At 26.0% G+C, this 17,963-nt stretch overlaps 2 protein-coding genes across 3 annotated transcripts; one reads left to right on the top strand and one right to left on the bottom strand.

Moving 5' to 3' along the window:
* Window positions 1-2,333: 2,333 nt before the first annotated feature.
* LOC126901702 (transmembrane protein 181) lies at window positions 2,334-5,329 on the bottom strand. Its single transcript, XM_050678391.1, has 12 exons — window positions 4,930-5,329; window positions 4,750-4,853; window positions 4,515-4,676; window positions 4,350-4,452; window positions 4,137-4,290; window positions 3,989-4,069; window positions 3,806-3,905; window positions 3,613-3,740; window positions 3,398-3,547; window positions 3,165-3,267; window positions 2,542-2,766; window positions 2,334-2,483 (listed from the first exon to the last, which is right to left on the bottom strand). Exons 1-12 carry the CDS (start codon window positions 5,079-5,081, stop codon window positions 2,359-2,361), a joined length of 1,587 nt encoding a protein of 528 aa, XP_050534348.1. The 5' UTR covers window positions 5,082-5,329; the 3' UTR covers window positions 2,334-2,358.
* Window positions 5,330-8,800: 3,471 nt separating this feature from the next.
* LOC126901704 (PDZ domain-containing protein GIPC1) lies at window positions 8,801-17,216 on the top strand. 2 transcript variants are annotated; one of them, XM_050678393.1, is made up of 7 exons: window positions 8,801-9,219; window positions 15,192-15,288; window positions 15,352-15,485; window positions 15,701-15,839; window positions 16,398-16,501; window positions 16,655-16,733; window positions 16,913-17,216. In XM_050678393.1, the coding sequence occupies exons 1-7, from the start codon at window positions 9,004-9,006 to the stop codon at window positions 17,071-17,073; spliced, it is 930 nt and encodes a 309-aa protein (XP_050534350.1). In that variant the 5' UTR covers window positions 8,801-9,003; the 3' UTR covers window positions 17,074-17,216. The 2 variants fall into 2 exon arrangements, with proteins under 2 accessions (XP_050534350.1, XP_050534351.1); XM_050678394.1 differs by lacking the exon at window positions 15,192-15,288 and adding an exon at window positions 14,601-14,701 and having other exon boundaries at window positions 8,802-9,219; window positions 15,356-15,485.
* Window positions 17,217-17,963: the final 747 nt, after the last annotated feature.

Here is a 17,963-nt window from a genome sequence, read left to right as displayed (position 1 = left end):
AAATTGAAGTATTTATGATAAAACTTGGTTTTCATTTAGAAATAAAATTTTGAAAACAATTTAAGCATTGCATTTGGAAAGTATTATAATTGAAACGGACAGATGTAGCTGTTAAAAATTAAAAATCAATATTATCCTAATTACAAATATATGAAAGAAGCACATAATAATTTAACTTTACCCTTATTACAATGAACTCCATAATATCTAGTGCCGATATGTCTATGGAATTTTTAACTTCATAATCTTTGCCGGCATCATCTAACATTTCTTATCTGATAAGATATTATTACAGATTATACAGATAATTGTTTTTTGTGCAATATTAAACGTAAGATATGAACTTAAAAGTTCCTTTGTAATTATCTATTCTCAAAATTTGATACACTTACTTAAGTTTAATATTTTAGTTATTTGTAGTTTTCTTCTTTAAGACATTTGTTTCAATTCATTGAAATCAAGGTTAATAGAAATAATTATCTATAACTCTACAATTGAAATAACCATTGAAATGATCAATTTATGTGTTTTGTATAGAACAATTATAAATATTGTATACTATGGAGAGTGATGACGAAAAAGAAATTATGCAAAGAAATTGGAGGAGAAACTTATCTGACATAGAAAAAGTATTTTAAATCAAATTTATTTTTATTAGTTGTATTTTTAATGTTTCTTGAACTCACTATATCATGAAAATAGACATATTCTACAATCTTTTTATAAATAGGGGGGTTAGAGAGAAATTGGCAAAAGTTAATTTTAATAATTTTTCAAGAGTTTTTAAATATTTTATTTCGAATAGGATTTCAATTAGTGTTCATGTTGAACATGAAATGATATCGCTCCAAAATACAATTTTTCTGTTATTGTTAATTACACAAAATTTGACCTACGTTACTTTCAATTTAACCCCCATTATGTAAGTATAATAATTCTTTCATAAGAACTAAAATAATTTGGACATTTTAGCGAAATTTATCAAAATATGCTTTTTAAAATTGTCTTTACTAATAAATATTTATTAAATTTAATTGCCTTATTTTAAAGGCTTCTTTTCGAGATGGAGCTGTTTCTTCAAATACAGAAACTGATGAACAATTCCAAATAGGATTTAAAGAAGGTTTCATGAAAGGTTATTCAAGTGGTTATGAACAAGGATCTTACAAAAATACTATTAGGTAAATTAAATTATTATTAAGGAGAGGCAAAGTAAATCAAAGCCATAGGTGCATTTTAATCAATATTGAATTTAAATCAGAGTTAATTATGTAAACTATTAAGAGCATTGAGTATAAAAGTAAATTACTTTGCAATTTATATTAGATAATAGTTTCGAAATAAGATTATTAAACATAGGTTTCACTGAACTTAATTTGACTTCAACATATAGCAAATTTAGTACCGACATATATTCATATAACTGTTCAGTCATTGAAATGTAAAATTCTGAATAACCAAAATTGTGATAGCAACAACATGTAATATCATATAATTTTATTTCGTTGATTTTTTTTTTAATTTGATGGATTCTCTTGCAGTTAGTTTTTCTTAGTCATTAATTTTCTAAATTTAGTCTAAGTTTCAGAATATTTTATAATTTACATTCATTTTGTCATTCATTTCATCATCGTAATCTGCTTAGTATATTAAGCATTGAATCATCCACCTTTAATTTATATTTTTAATGAACTATATATACATATATATTTAATCATTCATTTTTATTTTATTATTCTAGACTTTTAAGTCATTTTAATATGACTGATGATACTGAATCAACATCATCCAAATGATTGTTAGAAAGTAAATACAAAATATTAAAATCTTCACATACGTATATTAATTATAACATTATTTAACATGTTTCCTTACTAAAATTTTTATTTAAATTTTGGGGGGAATATTGTTTGTTAAGTCAACTATGCTTTTTTATATTATATTTGTATTTATGTACAACTGGTTATTGTCAAGTATAAAATATATTTGTTTTTTAACTATAATTAATTTGTTATTGTTTACTTATAACATTTTTTAATTATATTGTACTTTCTTACCATTCTGTAATTACAGTTACAATGTTCATTTGAACTAATTAAAGGAAGATATTTTGCATTTAAGATGTTTAAGAGAGTTATGAGATCAGTACATTCACTTATTGAGTGTATCAAATTTTTATTTTTACAAATTTAACCTAAAAGAAAATATTATTTTGGAATAATATTCATAACATTTAATTACAAGATACACAATACAAAAGAACAATACTTCAATTTATAAATTTCTATTAAAAACAAATGAACTTTTATTATAATTACATATAAGCTCAAATATTCGTTAACTTGGAGAGCAGACATTTTAATCACTATCATCATTTGGAGGATTTAAAGGTTTATGACATTCATCATCTGATCCATATGGGCCATCTTCTTCAGAGTCGTTAACCATTGAAAATGCTGGATTATCTTTTGTTATAGAGGATTCTAATTTAAAAATAAAATTTACTAATTTTTATATTACTTACTATTTATTATTTCTTACCATAACCAGGCCTTTTAGTCGGCGAATAAACAGCTGCTAATGAATATACATAAAAATTAAAAATACCATAAAATGTCATAAACAATGCTGACGACATGTATTCTGTATTCAAGTCAGCAGCAAATGTATCTTCAATCAAACCAAATCCATATCGCATATATGTTATGATAAAGCAAATCAGTAGTGAAATAGCCATTGAAATACTTACAAACTTCAGTCTTGCATCTTAAAAGAAATTTTAGTAAATAAATTCGATACTTTAAAAAATAGTAGACTAAACAGTAAAATAAGACAATTAAGATTATTTGCTTGAAAATCTAGGTGAGATAATAATGTATAGAAATAGAATCTTTCTTCTTTTTAAATATATAAATTTAATAGGTATGTTATAGTATGCTTCGAACAAAATTTTACAACAATTATAAGTTATGAAATCATAATAATACTTGTCATTTCCCAAAAAAATATATTTCTCTTTATTTTTAGGCCTACAAACTCTAACTCAATAAAATTCTAAAATGTGTAACAAGTAAAAAGTTAATACGCATAACTAGAATTCTGTAATTAACACAAAAAATAGACCTCTTTTATTCTCTATATTACCTTATTATTAATTAACTTACCAAAATAAGGCATGGAACGTAAATCACTGTATGCTCTCAAAATCAAACACACCAAATATAATCCATAGACAAATGTAAATATATTAACACATAACTTTATATTCTAAAAAATTTACAATTTTTTAGTATGTAACAAAAATAATGAATTAATACTACTAATGCAATACTATAATTTTATTGTTTAAGTATTTTATCCAGTAATATGTAAAATAATAATATAAAAATGAAATTACTGAGAATGCTATAGTATCAATTTCATAACTAAATGCTGGATCATCAAATTCATTTATATGACGATATTTTGCAATCATTATACCACAAAACCAAAAGGGACTTACTAGAATTGCCTTTGGAAGATAAAAAGTTATTAGCCTTCTTTCATTCTAAAAACGGAATGAATTAATAGTAAGAAAATAATAAAAACCAAAAAAACATTAAATCAAATTACTTGACGAAGACCATGATAAATGCAAAGCCAGAAAAATAATATTGCGCAAATAAAAGTTACTTGGAAAATTCCATCACAAAGTCCAATAAATTCATTTCCAGTTAAAAGGGTTAATGGAAAAAATGGATCTATAAAATAGAATTATTATAATAGATCTATAATTATAATTATAACAAATAATATTGCTACTTACTATTAAAAAAAATTAAAAGTGGTAACAAGATTATAGTCCATTTCTGCTCATAAGACCAATCAACCACCGGAAATTTTCTTAATGAATTAGCAAAATAACACTAATGATCAAGTTTGAAGCATAGTAAAAAATATATAAGTAAATACATATATATATATATATATATATTATTTTTATACTTACTAATACTCCAAAGGTACTTAATAAATAGATCAGTCTGAACCATATTTCCATTTGTGTATATCCTGGGTTGTATGATTTATACTAGTAAAATTATAAAATAATAATTACATTTTTTCCCCCACTAAAAATTATAATAGTGCACACTTACATAGAATAAAACTTCTTTTGTCTGATATTTTTTATGAAATGTTTCGAGATCATAAAATGATACATTAAATATATAATGTGTGTAATGTATGTAGCCAATGTGAGCAATTAATACCTGACTACATGTTTGTCTCTCACATAGTAAATGCCTTTTTCTGTAAATGAAGTATAGAATATAAAAATATAATTTTTACAAAAAACACATTATAAGTACCTGCTTGTTTGACTTAATGTTTTTACAACATCAATATATTCATGCTGAGGTGTTACACCTTTGATTGACATTCCTATCTTGAAACTTTTGTCATATATTTCATCTATAATTAAAATTTAACAAATAACTATCAATGAAATTTTATTAAATAAAATAAATAGTTACCATCTTTATTGTCAGTCAAAACTACTGATATTAACCATAACCTTTGGTTATACACTGTTAAACTAGGAGTTTTCATAATGTATGGACCCTGAGGTAAAGTTCCATTAGTATGTTTCAGAACTTCTATTCCACTAACTTTACTAGTTAATGTTATTGAGGGTCCTTAAAAATATTATACACACATCGAAAATGTTAGTATTTTTAAGTAAAAAATTTAAAGATTATTTTAAACTACCTGTCAGTCCTATAAACAGAACTAACCCCATAGCTGTTAGCAAAATAACAAATATCATGATAAATTCACGCTTATTCATAGAGTACAATCGCATATGTACAGAACTAAAATAAGAATTTTACATAAAAATAATTAAAATATATAAATTGATTTTTCGGTCGGTCGTTTAAATTATATTACCGTTCACATCGATCATGATGGTAAGCTGGTGAAATATATCTGTTAAAATCGCTAAATAAATCATTAAATTGAGACACTAAGCTCCGAACTATCATTAAACAACTTCCTGTTGGTAAGCTGTAACTTGTCTCTGATCCCTCGACTGAATTCATTTTCAAAATTACTTTTTAATATATTCACATTTTACATTTTTATTGGCAATTATTAAAAAAAAATTTTGATTAACCGCAAAAGATTTGTTTTGTCATTTTAATCAAATCAAGTTTACACATGCGTCTTCCCTACGTAGGATTGTTAGAGTACACTTCTACGCTATAGTATAATACAGCGGCGTGTATTAGACAGCTGTTATTGATCCATACGCCACCCTGTGCAGACTTTGAGTTATCATTCAATGTATAAACTTTACATTTGTTTATTAAAATGGTTGAACTGCGGTTTTAGTTTATTAATTTTTCATAAGAGAAAAATATACTTTTTTTAAGTAAAACCTAGTAATAGTTTAATATAAATATGACCAATATTTACCAAAATTAGTATTCTTTATTACTCACTAGGAGAAATAATGATTTTCAGTCATTAAAAAGTAAAGCGCAGTATAGTTCTAGTAAAAAGGAGTTAAGGCATTTTTTAGATTAGTATTGATTGATATTTGGCAGTGATTACAATAACTGTCTTAAAACGTTTTATGCGCATTTAACATATTAAAAAACAAATTAACAAATCTATCAATAATTACATAGTTTTAACTTAAGAGGTATATTTTTTAAAGAGGAAAAGTCACCGGGACGTTTTTCTTTTTTTAATCATATATTGCATTAAACAAACTTTAATTTGAAATCATTTTGAATAATGTAGTGTTTAGTTACAAGGCAAAATATTATAAAATTGACAAGTTTTACGGGAAAGTGTATGATATTTGACTTTAATATGCGATAATTCTTAAAAATCAAGATTTTGTATAGTTCTTCTTTTTTCATCTTAAAGTACATTGTAATAGCTTCAACTTAATGTAGATTTAAAGGAGGTCGATTTTTTAAACATTATCAAAAATTGAAAAAGATGATTAATGATTATATTTTCTAAAAAACTTATGTTGTAATGAAGATGATTCGTAAAATGTATTATTTTTTTATTCAAATATTAATCAAAGTTTTACTAGAGAATTTTCATTAAATTATTTTTTTTGAAATTTGTACATCACTATGCATATTAAATGTTTACTACTGCTATTTTATGATTATATCATATAACTAATTTTATCATTCTTTAAAAAACTTGTTTTCGTTTTTCTTGTTCTTTTTGTTTGACGAAATATTAATGAGTAATTGTAAGTAATCGTTACGAGTTTAAATTGCTAAATATTTAATTATTTAATTACTACTACCTATATTAAAATAAAAAAAAATTAAATATCCATGGTATTTAGAAAGACATGCTTATCCTATGTCCGTAATTTTATGAAAAAGGTGCCTTAATAATAAGCAATGAACAAAAAAAGATAATAAAATATTTGAAAGTATGTGTAAAAAATTCTTTATCATGCAATATATATAAAATTTGACATTGACACCACTAATTGGAGCAGTATCGATAACTTTTTTTTATCTAATTTACGCCTATACACATCAACATGCCAAGTTACATATCAAGTAAGAATAGGTACTTGGAATGTTGGAACATTAACTGGTAGAAGTAGAGAATTAGTAAAAGTATTGAAAAGGTGAAAAGTTAACATTTGTTGTGTGCAGGAAACTAAGTGGAAAGGAGAGAAATCGAGGGAGATAAGTAAGAGTTATAAAATAATATACTCAGGTAAGTCTAGTACAAAGAATGGTGTGGAGATAATAATGGATGATGAGATGAAATGTAAAGTAGTGGAAGTGGCTAAGAGAAGTGACAGAATTATAGTCGTAAAATTGATATTCAAGGAATAATTGCTGAATGTAATAAGTTCCTATACACCACAAGTAGGATGTAATAAAATAGACGAGGAAGTGTTTTGGTGAAAGATGGATGAGGTGATGCAAGGAGTACCTGGCAATGAGGATGCGGTCATAGGTGATAGGTGAAAAATTATTGAATGAGGAGTACCCAAAAGAGACATTAGATGATATCTCGTGGAATGAGGGACTGGTAGATTTAATTAGTGAGTAAGAGGTATGGGAAACTGTGGCATCAATTAAAAAGAATAAAGCAGTAGGACCAGATGAAGAACCAATAGAAGTATGGAAAATATTAGGCGTTATTGGCATAAGGTGGTTGAAGGAACTTTTAAATAAAATCTTATTAGAAGGGAAAATTCCAAATGAATGGAAGAATAGTATTGTAGTGCCGACATTTAAAGATAATGGTGATATACAGGAATGTGGAAATTATAGAGGCATAAAACTTATGAGTCATAGTTTGAAAATTTGGGAAAAGGTGGTAATAGATAATAGAATAAGAAATGAGACATCGGTATCTAAAAACCAGTTTGGATTTATGACAGGTAAGTCAACAATGGAGCCANGATATACAGGAATGTGGAAATTATAGAGGCATAAAACTTATGAGTCATAGTTTGAAAATTTGGGAAAAGGTGGTAATAGATAAGAGAATAAGAAATGAGACATCGGTATCTAAAAACCAGTTTGGATTTATGACAGGTAAGTCAACAATGGAGCCAGTATTTTGTGTGAGGCAACTAAAAAAAGTTTAGTGAAAAGAAGAAAAAGCTGTGTATGGTATTTATAGATTTGGGGAAAGCGTATGATAGAGTACCAAGAGAGGTTTTAGAATGGGCATTAATAAAAAAAGAAGTTCCGAAAAGGTACATTAATATAATAAAGGATATGTATGATGGCATTTGTACCAGGGTAAAAAGTGTGGAAGTAGTAGCAGAAGGTTTTCGGGTAAGAGTAGGAGTGCACCAAGGTTCTGCTTTAAGCCCTTACTTTATCTCTATAGTGATGGACGAAATTACTAGAGAAATACAAGGAGAGGTGCCGTGGTGCATGTTGTTTGCTGACGATATAGTGTTAATAGGAAAAAATAGCAAGGAAATTAATCAAAGGTCAGAGAGAAAATAGACTTAGATGGTTTGGTTATGTTATGAAGAGAGTAGAATAGGAAGCTTTAAGAACAGTTATTAATTAAAGAAATTTAAGAGGTAGAGAAAGATCATAAATGAGATGGAAGGATGTTATTGAATGTGATATGAGGACAGCTGAGGTGAACGTAGATGATGTGGGATATCGTGAAGTGGAAGTTTAGGATAAGGGTGGCCGACCCCATGTAGTTGGGATTAAGGCAAGGAAAAAGAAGAAGAAGTCATATCAACATGCCCTGTTACCCATTAAATAATCATTTCATTATTTTTATTATAAAGCCGTTTCTTTAATAGAGGAACTTTTTTTCAAAATTGATTTTTATTTTGTGGAAGATCATGGCTATTATAACCTAAACTTGTATCTATGCCTATTCCTAATATAGTACTTTTATTCATATTTTGGAAAGTTATGTTATAAGCAGATAGAAATTAATACAATGAAATAATATATACTAATTATTCATTTTGTAACAATAAAGGTTTACCGACGAAATGAAAAACAAAGTATTGTTTTTTATTGACGTTTAACGGTTGTTACTATGAAAATTTGAAACAATTTCAGTTATCTTATGTCGTTTCTATTTGACTTTAACCTCATCATTACTTTGAACTCGACAAGCACTACCTATAGAACTGGCAGTGCACACTGCAGTTTAACTAATAACTAATGAAAACACAATTGTATTACAACACAAAAACGTGTTCCACTCGGCTCAACACTCGTTGCCAGCTGTTGACCGGCGACCCGCTCTGCCCATTGCTACACCCGACCAGTGAATAAACCTTTCCTCAAGGTAGTCGCAGTCACGCCGTTATCGGTTGTAGTCTAAATTTGCTTAATTTGCATGTTGCTTGTGTATTTATAGTTGTCGCGAGCTTGTACCTATGCGCGTGTGTATTATAATTATAATTGAAATTTATCAACTTAAAACTTTTTAAAACTCGGCGTTATGTGAAACGTGATTTTTTTTCTCAATAAAACAATGCCGTTATTTAATCGAAAATCTGTGCACAAACACTCTAAAGAACCGGTGGTAAGGCAACAGTATCGCAACGATGAGGATGAAAAAGCTAAACAGAATTTAGTTTTTCACTGTCAACAGGCTCAAGGTAGCCCCACTGGATTAGTCTCAGATTTTTCCAACGTTCGTGAGCTTTACCAGAGGGTAGCTGACTGTTATGATTTTCCATCTGACGAAGTAACAAGTTTTTTTTTTTTCTATTTTTGTTTTTATATAAAAAATTTGCCCATCTTTTTATGATTTGTCTAGTAATCTTTCGTGTACATATGCGACTAGTTTCCGGACCGGAACTTGGTATGGACCCACAACATTATAATACCAAAGTGAACAAATACCGTTCCGGTTTAAAGGACTCGTAAATCATTAAGCATAACGAACCAATACCCCTACCCCAACATGCTTCGTTAATCTAAATAAAAAAAACTTTTTGCCAATGCGCCTTACTAAAGTTACGAATTTGTAAAATTAGTACACAATAGTTAAAACAAAAATTAGACATGACGATACATAGTCGCACACATGTATAATTATCGAAACAATAATTTTGATGACTGAATCAATTTATCGAGAGAGTATAGACTAATTAGAGTTCTGCAATTTTCAAAAAATTTCTTCCCTAATTGAGAAATATCAATTGTGAGTATATCAATACTATTAATCATTGATTGTCACTGTTATTAATCATACACGATTAATAACAGTGACAATCTATAGAAATCGATTTCTTTACATTCCTTTAAGTGTTCATAATACAATATCAGTGTGATAAAACTTGTAATACCTGGTTCGGGTAATCCTATTTCTAAAATACCGTTTACAATTCTAGCAGCAATCTAATTGCCACTTTCTTTCACTATCGCATCAAAAATTATATATGGAATCATTTTTAATATACCTGCTCGTATTTTTAAATGCAATAATTACTCCATGTTTTCATGCTAAATGGGTTGCAATAGTTTCTAAGACACAAAGCATAATCTTTTTATAATTTCCATGACCTGTAATTCTATGAATTCTTGAATATGTTAACGTATTCAATCTCAGTTTAAATCAACTAATTAAATCACTTGTATTCTGAAGTAATACATTATAGATTTTTATTACAATTAATGGTTATCATTAATTGATAGAGAAATTATTTAAATGTACAAAGTTTGTTTTATTAATAATTAATCAAATTTGTTTCCATTATTAGAACAAATTTTAGAACTAAAAAAAGTAGTAACAATTTTTAAAATTTTTTATGGTTAATGAGATTTTATGATTCAGTTATAGATGTGTGATTTGCCTAACAAAAAAAGAAATAAATTTTAATGAAAATTAATTGATGACTTACACTTTTAGCCGAAAGATTATATAACAGCAGGTTTTTTGAAAATCTTGTAAATAAATTTCTTAATTACTTTGATAAAAATGAATATTTTTATCTCTTGTTTTAAAACATTTTTAGAGAAATTTAGAAGTCATAGTTTTCTTGATAATGGGGATCATGTGTTAATAAACATCATCTGTGCCGTATTAGTTAAATTTAAGTATAATCACTATTTTAAAAAATATTTCATGTAATTTAATTTATTGGTTTTCAAAATTGAAATTAAATTATTAGCCTTTTGAGATAATAATAATAAAAAAAAAAAAATTTAACTAAAATCACTCTTACACAACATTTTGTTGTAAAATCTATAAGTTTAGTAATACGACAATGTACCTAATTAATTTTGGTATTTAATTTTTGAATTTATTAAAATCGCCTAAAACTATCTGAACTTTAAAGACTGAAAATAACTAAATCCATTATCTCGTTTTAATTTTTAATAATATTACATGATTGTATTATATTATATTTAAAGCTTTAATAGTATTAAGTGTAATAACTCGGATGTTGTTGATAGAAATAAAATATTTAATCAAATTATAAAAAATATATATCCATTACTATTGATGTGAGTTTTGTTTTAATTTTCAAATTGAAACTATTATACTTTCAACTGTTCTCCTTAAAACATAAAGTACTGCCAAAATGTTTATCATAAAATTATTTTATTATCTTTATTAATGCAACTATACTGGAGTTCCAATTTAAATTTTTGCCAAGACTATTTAGTACAGATGGTTTTACTAAACGTCATAAAAGGTTAAATGATTATTATGATTGTTTTATAATAGCTACAATATCTAAAAAAACGTGAAAGTTATAATGCCTACATAATTTATTCATGTATTGTATTATTCATTGTTTGTATAGCAACTTGGAAGAGCTAAAATAATTGCATGTAAAGGGTATTCAAAAACTTGAACTTCCCACATGATGTCGCCATTGAATTACATTTAGAATGAGTTAATTTATATATGTATATAAATGAACAATGTAATAACGAAATTACATTTCGCAAAATTCAGTAGTCATGGGTCACTATAACAATATAATAATATATATAATTATGAAATAATTATTTAGTTGTGTAAGAACGTTTCAAATATATTCTGAGAATAATTGTCATTTTAGAGATCAGAAAGTAAAGAATACAGTTCAGTGACAAAATTAAACCTTATATCAAGCTTAACCATACCTAACTCTGTAATGTTTTACCAGTAGATTATTCATTAAATAAACTTAATAAAGAAACAAATTAATTAATTGAATAATATTGGTCAAATGGGTAAACTTAAATCTTTTAAAACGTCAAATTAAACATCACAAATAACCGCGGAATGTTTACCACAATAAAGAAATAATCGAAATTATAAAAAAACATACATAAAGCTCAAATATTCGAAAAACCTGTAATTATAATTTTATAAGTCTCGGCTAATTGTCATGTAAAAACAAAAATATATTTATTTTTTAATTATTCACGATATATTCTATCTATTGGTATAAATTTTATAATAATGAGATTAATCCATAAATAATTACAGTGGAAAGTTGAGCTTTTTTTTAAACATGCACAACAAACTCAAATTATGTATATAACGTATATAAAATGTATTATGTATATAGAGCACGGTCTATGATTTTTAGGATTTGGCCAACCGATGGCTATCAACACATACAGAGATTTCCATGCTAATTAGTCCGCAATGAAAAGAGGGAAATCCAAAAAAGTAGAATATTATTTTTGTACGATATAGTCTGTTGAAATAATATTCATTACGTTTCATGTGCTGGAGTAGTATGTTAACTAGTCTACAACCAATTCTTAATATATAAATATAAATTATTATCCTTTCTTTTTTTTAAAAAACAGCACAAGAACACTCTAAGCGTGAAAATTTCCAGATCGTTTTTACATGCGTGTAGTTGAAAAACTACTCATTATAATTTTTGATAAATTCTTCTTTAAAAGACGTCTTCTTAAAAATAATTATCGATAGCAAGCCTTCTTTGTTTATACTACTGCCAGATATTATCTTCCTGTTAAATATGTTTCAATTTTTGTAAAATTAGTAAAACATTATTTTGCCTACATTAAGAAAATATAAAAAATACAAAGTTTGATAAAATCAAACTTTTTTCAAATATTTGATTATATTTATTTTATCATACTACACAATCTACTGTCTAAGTATAATAATTATATTTTATAGAAATAGTAATCTATACTGTTATTATAAGTTAGTATGTATAATTACTAATACAATGTTTATAGTAAAACAAGAAAAAATGATTTAGTATTTCCTATTACAGGATATACAGGGAAAAAACTCAATTTGTGAAGTCTCAAATTATCTACATCATAAAAATGTCTAAACTTCAATTGCAGGGACACAGTATTTGGGTTGTTATAAACAACAAAATCCTTTAACAAATGGTTGGTTAGATTTCTTTCTACTTCTTACCAGCCAAACTTGAGCCAATAAAATTATTATAGGTTAAAATTGAACTTTTAGGTACATGAAAAATAATTGATTCTGAATTTAAAATTCTGTTGATGGATTATACTTGCAAAGACTTACAGATAACTCATTAAACAAGCTTATGAACTTAACAAGGTTATGTAAATATACTTTTAAGTAGTGTGTAACTTTAAACTATTCCTACACGTAATATTTCTAGTTCCGGTTTTATATCAAATGATTATTCATATAATTCTGTAAATTTCTTACAAAATTTTAATTTATTGATCAATTTAAACTAAATAAATCTAAATCTTAATGAACTTTATTCAAGTAGAGTTTCGGTTAATGTATTTTATACTAATATGTTGGTATTATTAACACCATATATTTGTGTTCTTGTACAGTCTACAGTAAAATATACTAAAAACTAACATGTTTGTATAGAGTTAATCAATACGATGCATGGCAAAGTCAAAACTGAGTAGTAAAACATCAATATGAATACTGGTTTGTACACTAGTACTTACCANTTGTTGTTGACTATTGCATTATTGGAAATAGTTTAAAATTTGACAACATTAGAAGAAAACTTCAATTTTAGGCACTTAAAGAAATTATTTAGACAATATAGAAGTTTTATTTAGTATAGCTATTACAAATGTTTATAAAAAATTAAGGTTAAATATTACCGTTATATTTACAAAATCAAACTAACAGCATAGTTTTACTCATTTATTCATATTTAAATCACAAAGTATGAAGTAATGCATTGAATGAGTCATTTAGGATAACAGTTTAATGCAAAACCTTTTTGTATAGGAGTTATTTGTATGTTTTTACTTGAATAAGTAACGAATATCTGACGATCAATTTTATGTTTCATTTCAATTTTTAATATTTAAAAAAAAATGTAATCTATTAATGAACATACAAATTTGTAGCGCTAATGTTGTTGAGTGGTGGGATAAGGAGATTAATCCCCCAGAAATTTATAAAAATTATAAGAATTGTTATATAAAAATTATTTTTTGGAGGCAGGAAATTGAATTTAGTCCCCGAAAAACATTGATCACCATACAGCTATATGTAGCACAAAACTATATAATTTTGGTTACTAAATAGTCGTACATGTAATATATTATTTTTAATAAATCAAATAAATTAAATAACTATTATATGTGAATTAATAATATTTTGCGGTTGTTTTTAAATTTCTGTAGTCCATTACGTAATTGTGATTAATAATTATTACATATTAACCAAGGGCAACCTGCAGCTATTAGTTAAAGATAAGTTTTATCGCCAAGTTATGGAAATTTGACCGAAGGACGTGAAAGAATTATTTTCAAAGAATACCAAATTAATAATACAAACTTTTCTTCTTGAAATAATTAACAAATAGTACTAGTTATTATTACTATAAATCTTACTCAATATATTATTATAATCAATAATTTGACTTATCCCATTCTCTGAAACACTTTTGAGTGATAATATTCCATTGTTACGTTTAAACTAAAATGAAAAAAAATTTCATTTAAGTTTAAACGTGTATTTGTTTATGTTATCAGATTTTTGACAAATTATAATTTTGAACTTTTAATTCATATTATGTAGTGTCAAACATGGATACATTATTCATAGTTTGATAAAATCCATTAGCATTGTTAAAAATTCCTATATGAAACTAAAATAAAAATATTTATTTTTTTTTTTAGATCCTTTTTTGTACTCTGAACACTCATAAAATAGATATGAATAAACTTCTTGGTAGTCAAATTGGTCTGGATGATTTTATTTTTGTACATAGAAAAGNTACGTAATTGTGATTAATAATTATTACATATTAACCAAGGGCAACCTGCAGCTATTAGTTAAAGATAAGTTTTATCGCCAAGTTATGGAAATTTGACCGAAGGACGTGAAAGAATTATTTTCAAAGAATACCAAATTAATAATACAAACTTTTCTTCTTGAAATAATTAACAAATAGTACTAGTTATTGTTACTATAAATCTTACTCAATATATTATTATAATCAATAATTTGACTTATCCCATTCTCTGAAACACTTTTGAGTGATAATATTCCATTGTTACGTTTAAACTAAAATGAAAAAAAATTTCATTTAAGTTTAAACGTGTATTTGTTTATGTTATCAGATTTTTGACAAATTATAATTTTGAACTTTTAATTCATATTATGTAGTGTCAAACATGGATACATTATTCATAGTTTGATAAAATCCATTAGCATTGTTAAAAATTCCTATATGAAACTAAAATAAAAATATTTATTTTTTTTTTTAGATCCTTTTTTGTACTCTGAACACTCATAAAATAGATATGAATAAACTTCTTGGTAGTCAAATTGGTCTGGATGATTTTATTTTTGTACATAGAAAAGGCAACTATTCCAATAACCTTTTAAAACATTATTTTGTAAATTAAATCAATGTTCATTCAATAGGTAGACCAAAAGAAATTGAAATTGCTAAAACAAACGAAGCACTTGGTTTGACAATCACGGACAATGGTTCTGGATATTGTTTCATTAAACGCATCAAAGAAAATAGTATTATTGATAATATTTCTTATATTAATGTAAGTTAAAATTAATATATTATACCCTATTTATTTTCGTAAATTAATTGGAGTAAAAAAAAATTAAAGGTCAATGACCTTTGGACGTATTTGCGTGTAAGATTATGTAGAATGCCAAGAAATGATTATAATTATTCGTATTATAAAAATTAACTATTCATTACCAAAAAACATTTGTATAATTATATAATAATTAGTGTTTAAAATTTTAAAAGGTAGGAGACCATATTGAAAGAATAGATAATGAATCTATGGTCGGTAGAAGGCATTATGAAGTTGCTAAGCTACTGAAAGACATTCCTAAAGGAACTGTATTTACCTTGCGTTTAGTTGAGCCGCTCAAAGCTGGATTTTGTGAGTATAATAATTAATTGGTGAACAATGTACATTTTTAAAAAAAATTTAAAAAGATTGTCCAATATAAATCCAAGGAATTCCCATAGAAAAAATTCTCGAGCAGTTTAATAAGGTTCACCTCAAAAATCGTAAGATATTCGTATTTATTAATACAAAAATCGTATTTATTTATTCTTGCCTTATAAATCTTGAATTTTTCATGGAAGCTATGTTATTTTAATCCAAATACTTTGATTTACAAAACATTAAATTTTCCCATTTAGACTATTGCAACAAATTCGTTTGATACATTAACTGCACCCCTGTAAGCATTACATTAGACATAAATTTTTCGAAAAATAATCCCATAAACTGAGGTAAAAATAAAAAAGTTATATTATTAAAGTTTTGATACAGAAATTGTAATTGGGTTTCTTACAGTATTAGTTTCCTTACTGTATATAAAAAAAGTACCTTTAAATTAAATCCCTATGTCTTATGCATATAGGAGCCCTCGTTGATAAATATAATAGAAAAAAAAGTATAGTGTGTTTAGTAATGAGTTTAAATTTTCAGCAAATATTGAACCAAGAGGTAATCGTAAAGGTAAAAATGTATATGGAAATGGAAAAGAAACTCTGAGATTTAAGGCTAATGGTGCAGCGCTAATACAAAAAGAGGTAGCTATTCTATTTATATGATTTAATATGAATAATTCATTGGTTCCAGTTATAAGAGACAAAAGTCAATTTGATTAACTTCCCAAGGGAGTTCTTTAAAAAATTGAAAATATATAAATATGTATAAAAAATTGATAAATATTTAATTTATAGAATGATGAATCGCGTAAAGGAATTGACAAAATTAACCAACTTTTAGAAAATCTCTTGGGCATAAGTGATGTAGAATTAGGTAAGTATTAATTGAATTTTTATGATTGTTCATTTTGAAATATTGATTGATTTTTATCGTTCAAGTATTTTTTGTGGTATTTGTACTATTTAATATATTTATTTCTACATTCAAAACTTTTAAATTTTCATTATTAAACAAATGTATAATTTGTTATTTAATTAAATAAACTTCTACAGCAACCCAAATTTGGGAAAAAGGTGAAGACAAACTGAACAGTATGGATTTCGCCGAAGCTATTGATAACTCTGACTTAGACGAATTAGGATTCACTGATGACTTCATAATTGAACTTTGGGGCGTTATCACAGATGCTAGAGCGGGACGATTGAAAGACTGAATGTTTTATTTTTTGCTGTCTTTATATATTTTGTGTATAGTTTGATATTCTTCCATATAATATTAAGTGAAACAACTATTATGTACTATTAATTAATGATGGTTTTCGTTAATAAAAATTAATTAATTATTTTTTCGTCAAAATATCTTATACATATTTAAAAATATAAATGTAATTGATTAGTACTTATATTAACATAACTTATGTAACACTAAAGAACATTTTATATTTTTATACTGAATTACATTCATGGTTAAACTTTTAAAGGCTTCGTATAAAATAAACGAAATGAATCATGTTTAATTCCAGCTGAAGTTAGTTTCTAGTCTTTTTATGTAGTCTAGGTATAATATAATAAAATAAACTCAGTACCAAAAAAAAAAAAACTTGAAAAATTAATGGATACGCGTATTTTGAAAACGATGTTTTCATTAGTGCCAAATAGATAATGTCCCTTTGACCAAACACAATTTTTAGACTCCCTACCTGACTATTTTCTTTTTTTTTTATTCAAATCAGATTACACAACTTTTAATAATAAATTTGTAGTTCATAAATGGGAAATAAAATTATTTTAAAAGATAATATGGAATGAATTGAGACGACCAAAGAAAAGAAAAACAGCTTTGTATGGTGTTCATAGATTTGAAGAAGGCATATGACAGAGTGCTGAGAGAAGTGGGCGTTAATGAGAATAGGAATCCAAAAATGTATATTAATGTAATAGAAAATATATATGAAGGCACTTGTTTAGGTTAAAAAGTGTGTGTAGAGAAACAAAGGATTTCAGATTAAGAGTAGGCGAGGGCCAAGGTTCTGCTTTAAGCCCTTATAAAATTGCTATAGTAATGAATGAAACTTAACCAAAAGGTTATTTAAGGAGATGTTTC

The sequence above is a fragment of the Daktulosphaira vitifoliae genome, unplaced genomic scaffold (assembly GCF_025091365.1).
Source record: "Daktulosphaira vitifoliae isolate Bord-2020 unplaced genomic scaffold, ASM2509136v1 Scaffold_3, whole genome shotgun sequence".
NCBI lineage: Eukaryota > Metazoa > Arthropoda > Insecta > Hemiptera > Phylloxeridae > Daktulosphaira > Daktulosphaira vitifoliae.
Note: the sequence above shows the minus strand (reverse complement) of the source record. Positions and strands in the feature narration are given on the sequence as shown.

Bases quoted from the DNA above. Each gene is read 5' to 3' on its own strand.
- LOC126901702 (XM_050678391.1), bottom strand. From the start codon at position 5,081: ATGAATTCAGTCGAGGGATCAGAGACAAGTTACAGCTTACCAACAGGA. The intron at 4,854-4,929 runs GTAATATAATTT...TTCTTATTTTAG, and splicing joins CATCATGATCGATGTGAACG to TTCTGTACATATGCGATTGT. The intron at 3,741-3,805 runs GTAAGTAGCAAT...TCTATTTTATAG, and splicing joins ACTTTTAATTTTTTTTAATA to ATCCATTTTTTCCATTAACC.
- LOC126901704 (XM_050678393.1), top strand. From the start codon at position 9,004: ATGCCGTTATTTAATCGAAAATCTGTGCACAAACACTCTAAAGAACCG. The intron at 15,486-15,700 runs GTAAGTTAAAAT...AAATTTTAAAAG, and splicing joins ATAATATTTCTTATATTAAT to GTAGGAGACCATATTGAAAG. The intron at 15,840-16,397 runs GTGAGTATAATA...TTAAATTTTCAG, and splicing joins GCCGCTCAAAGCTGGATTTT to CAAATATTGAACCAAGAGGT.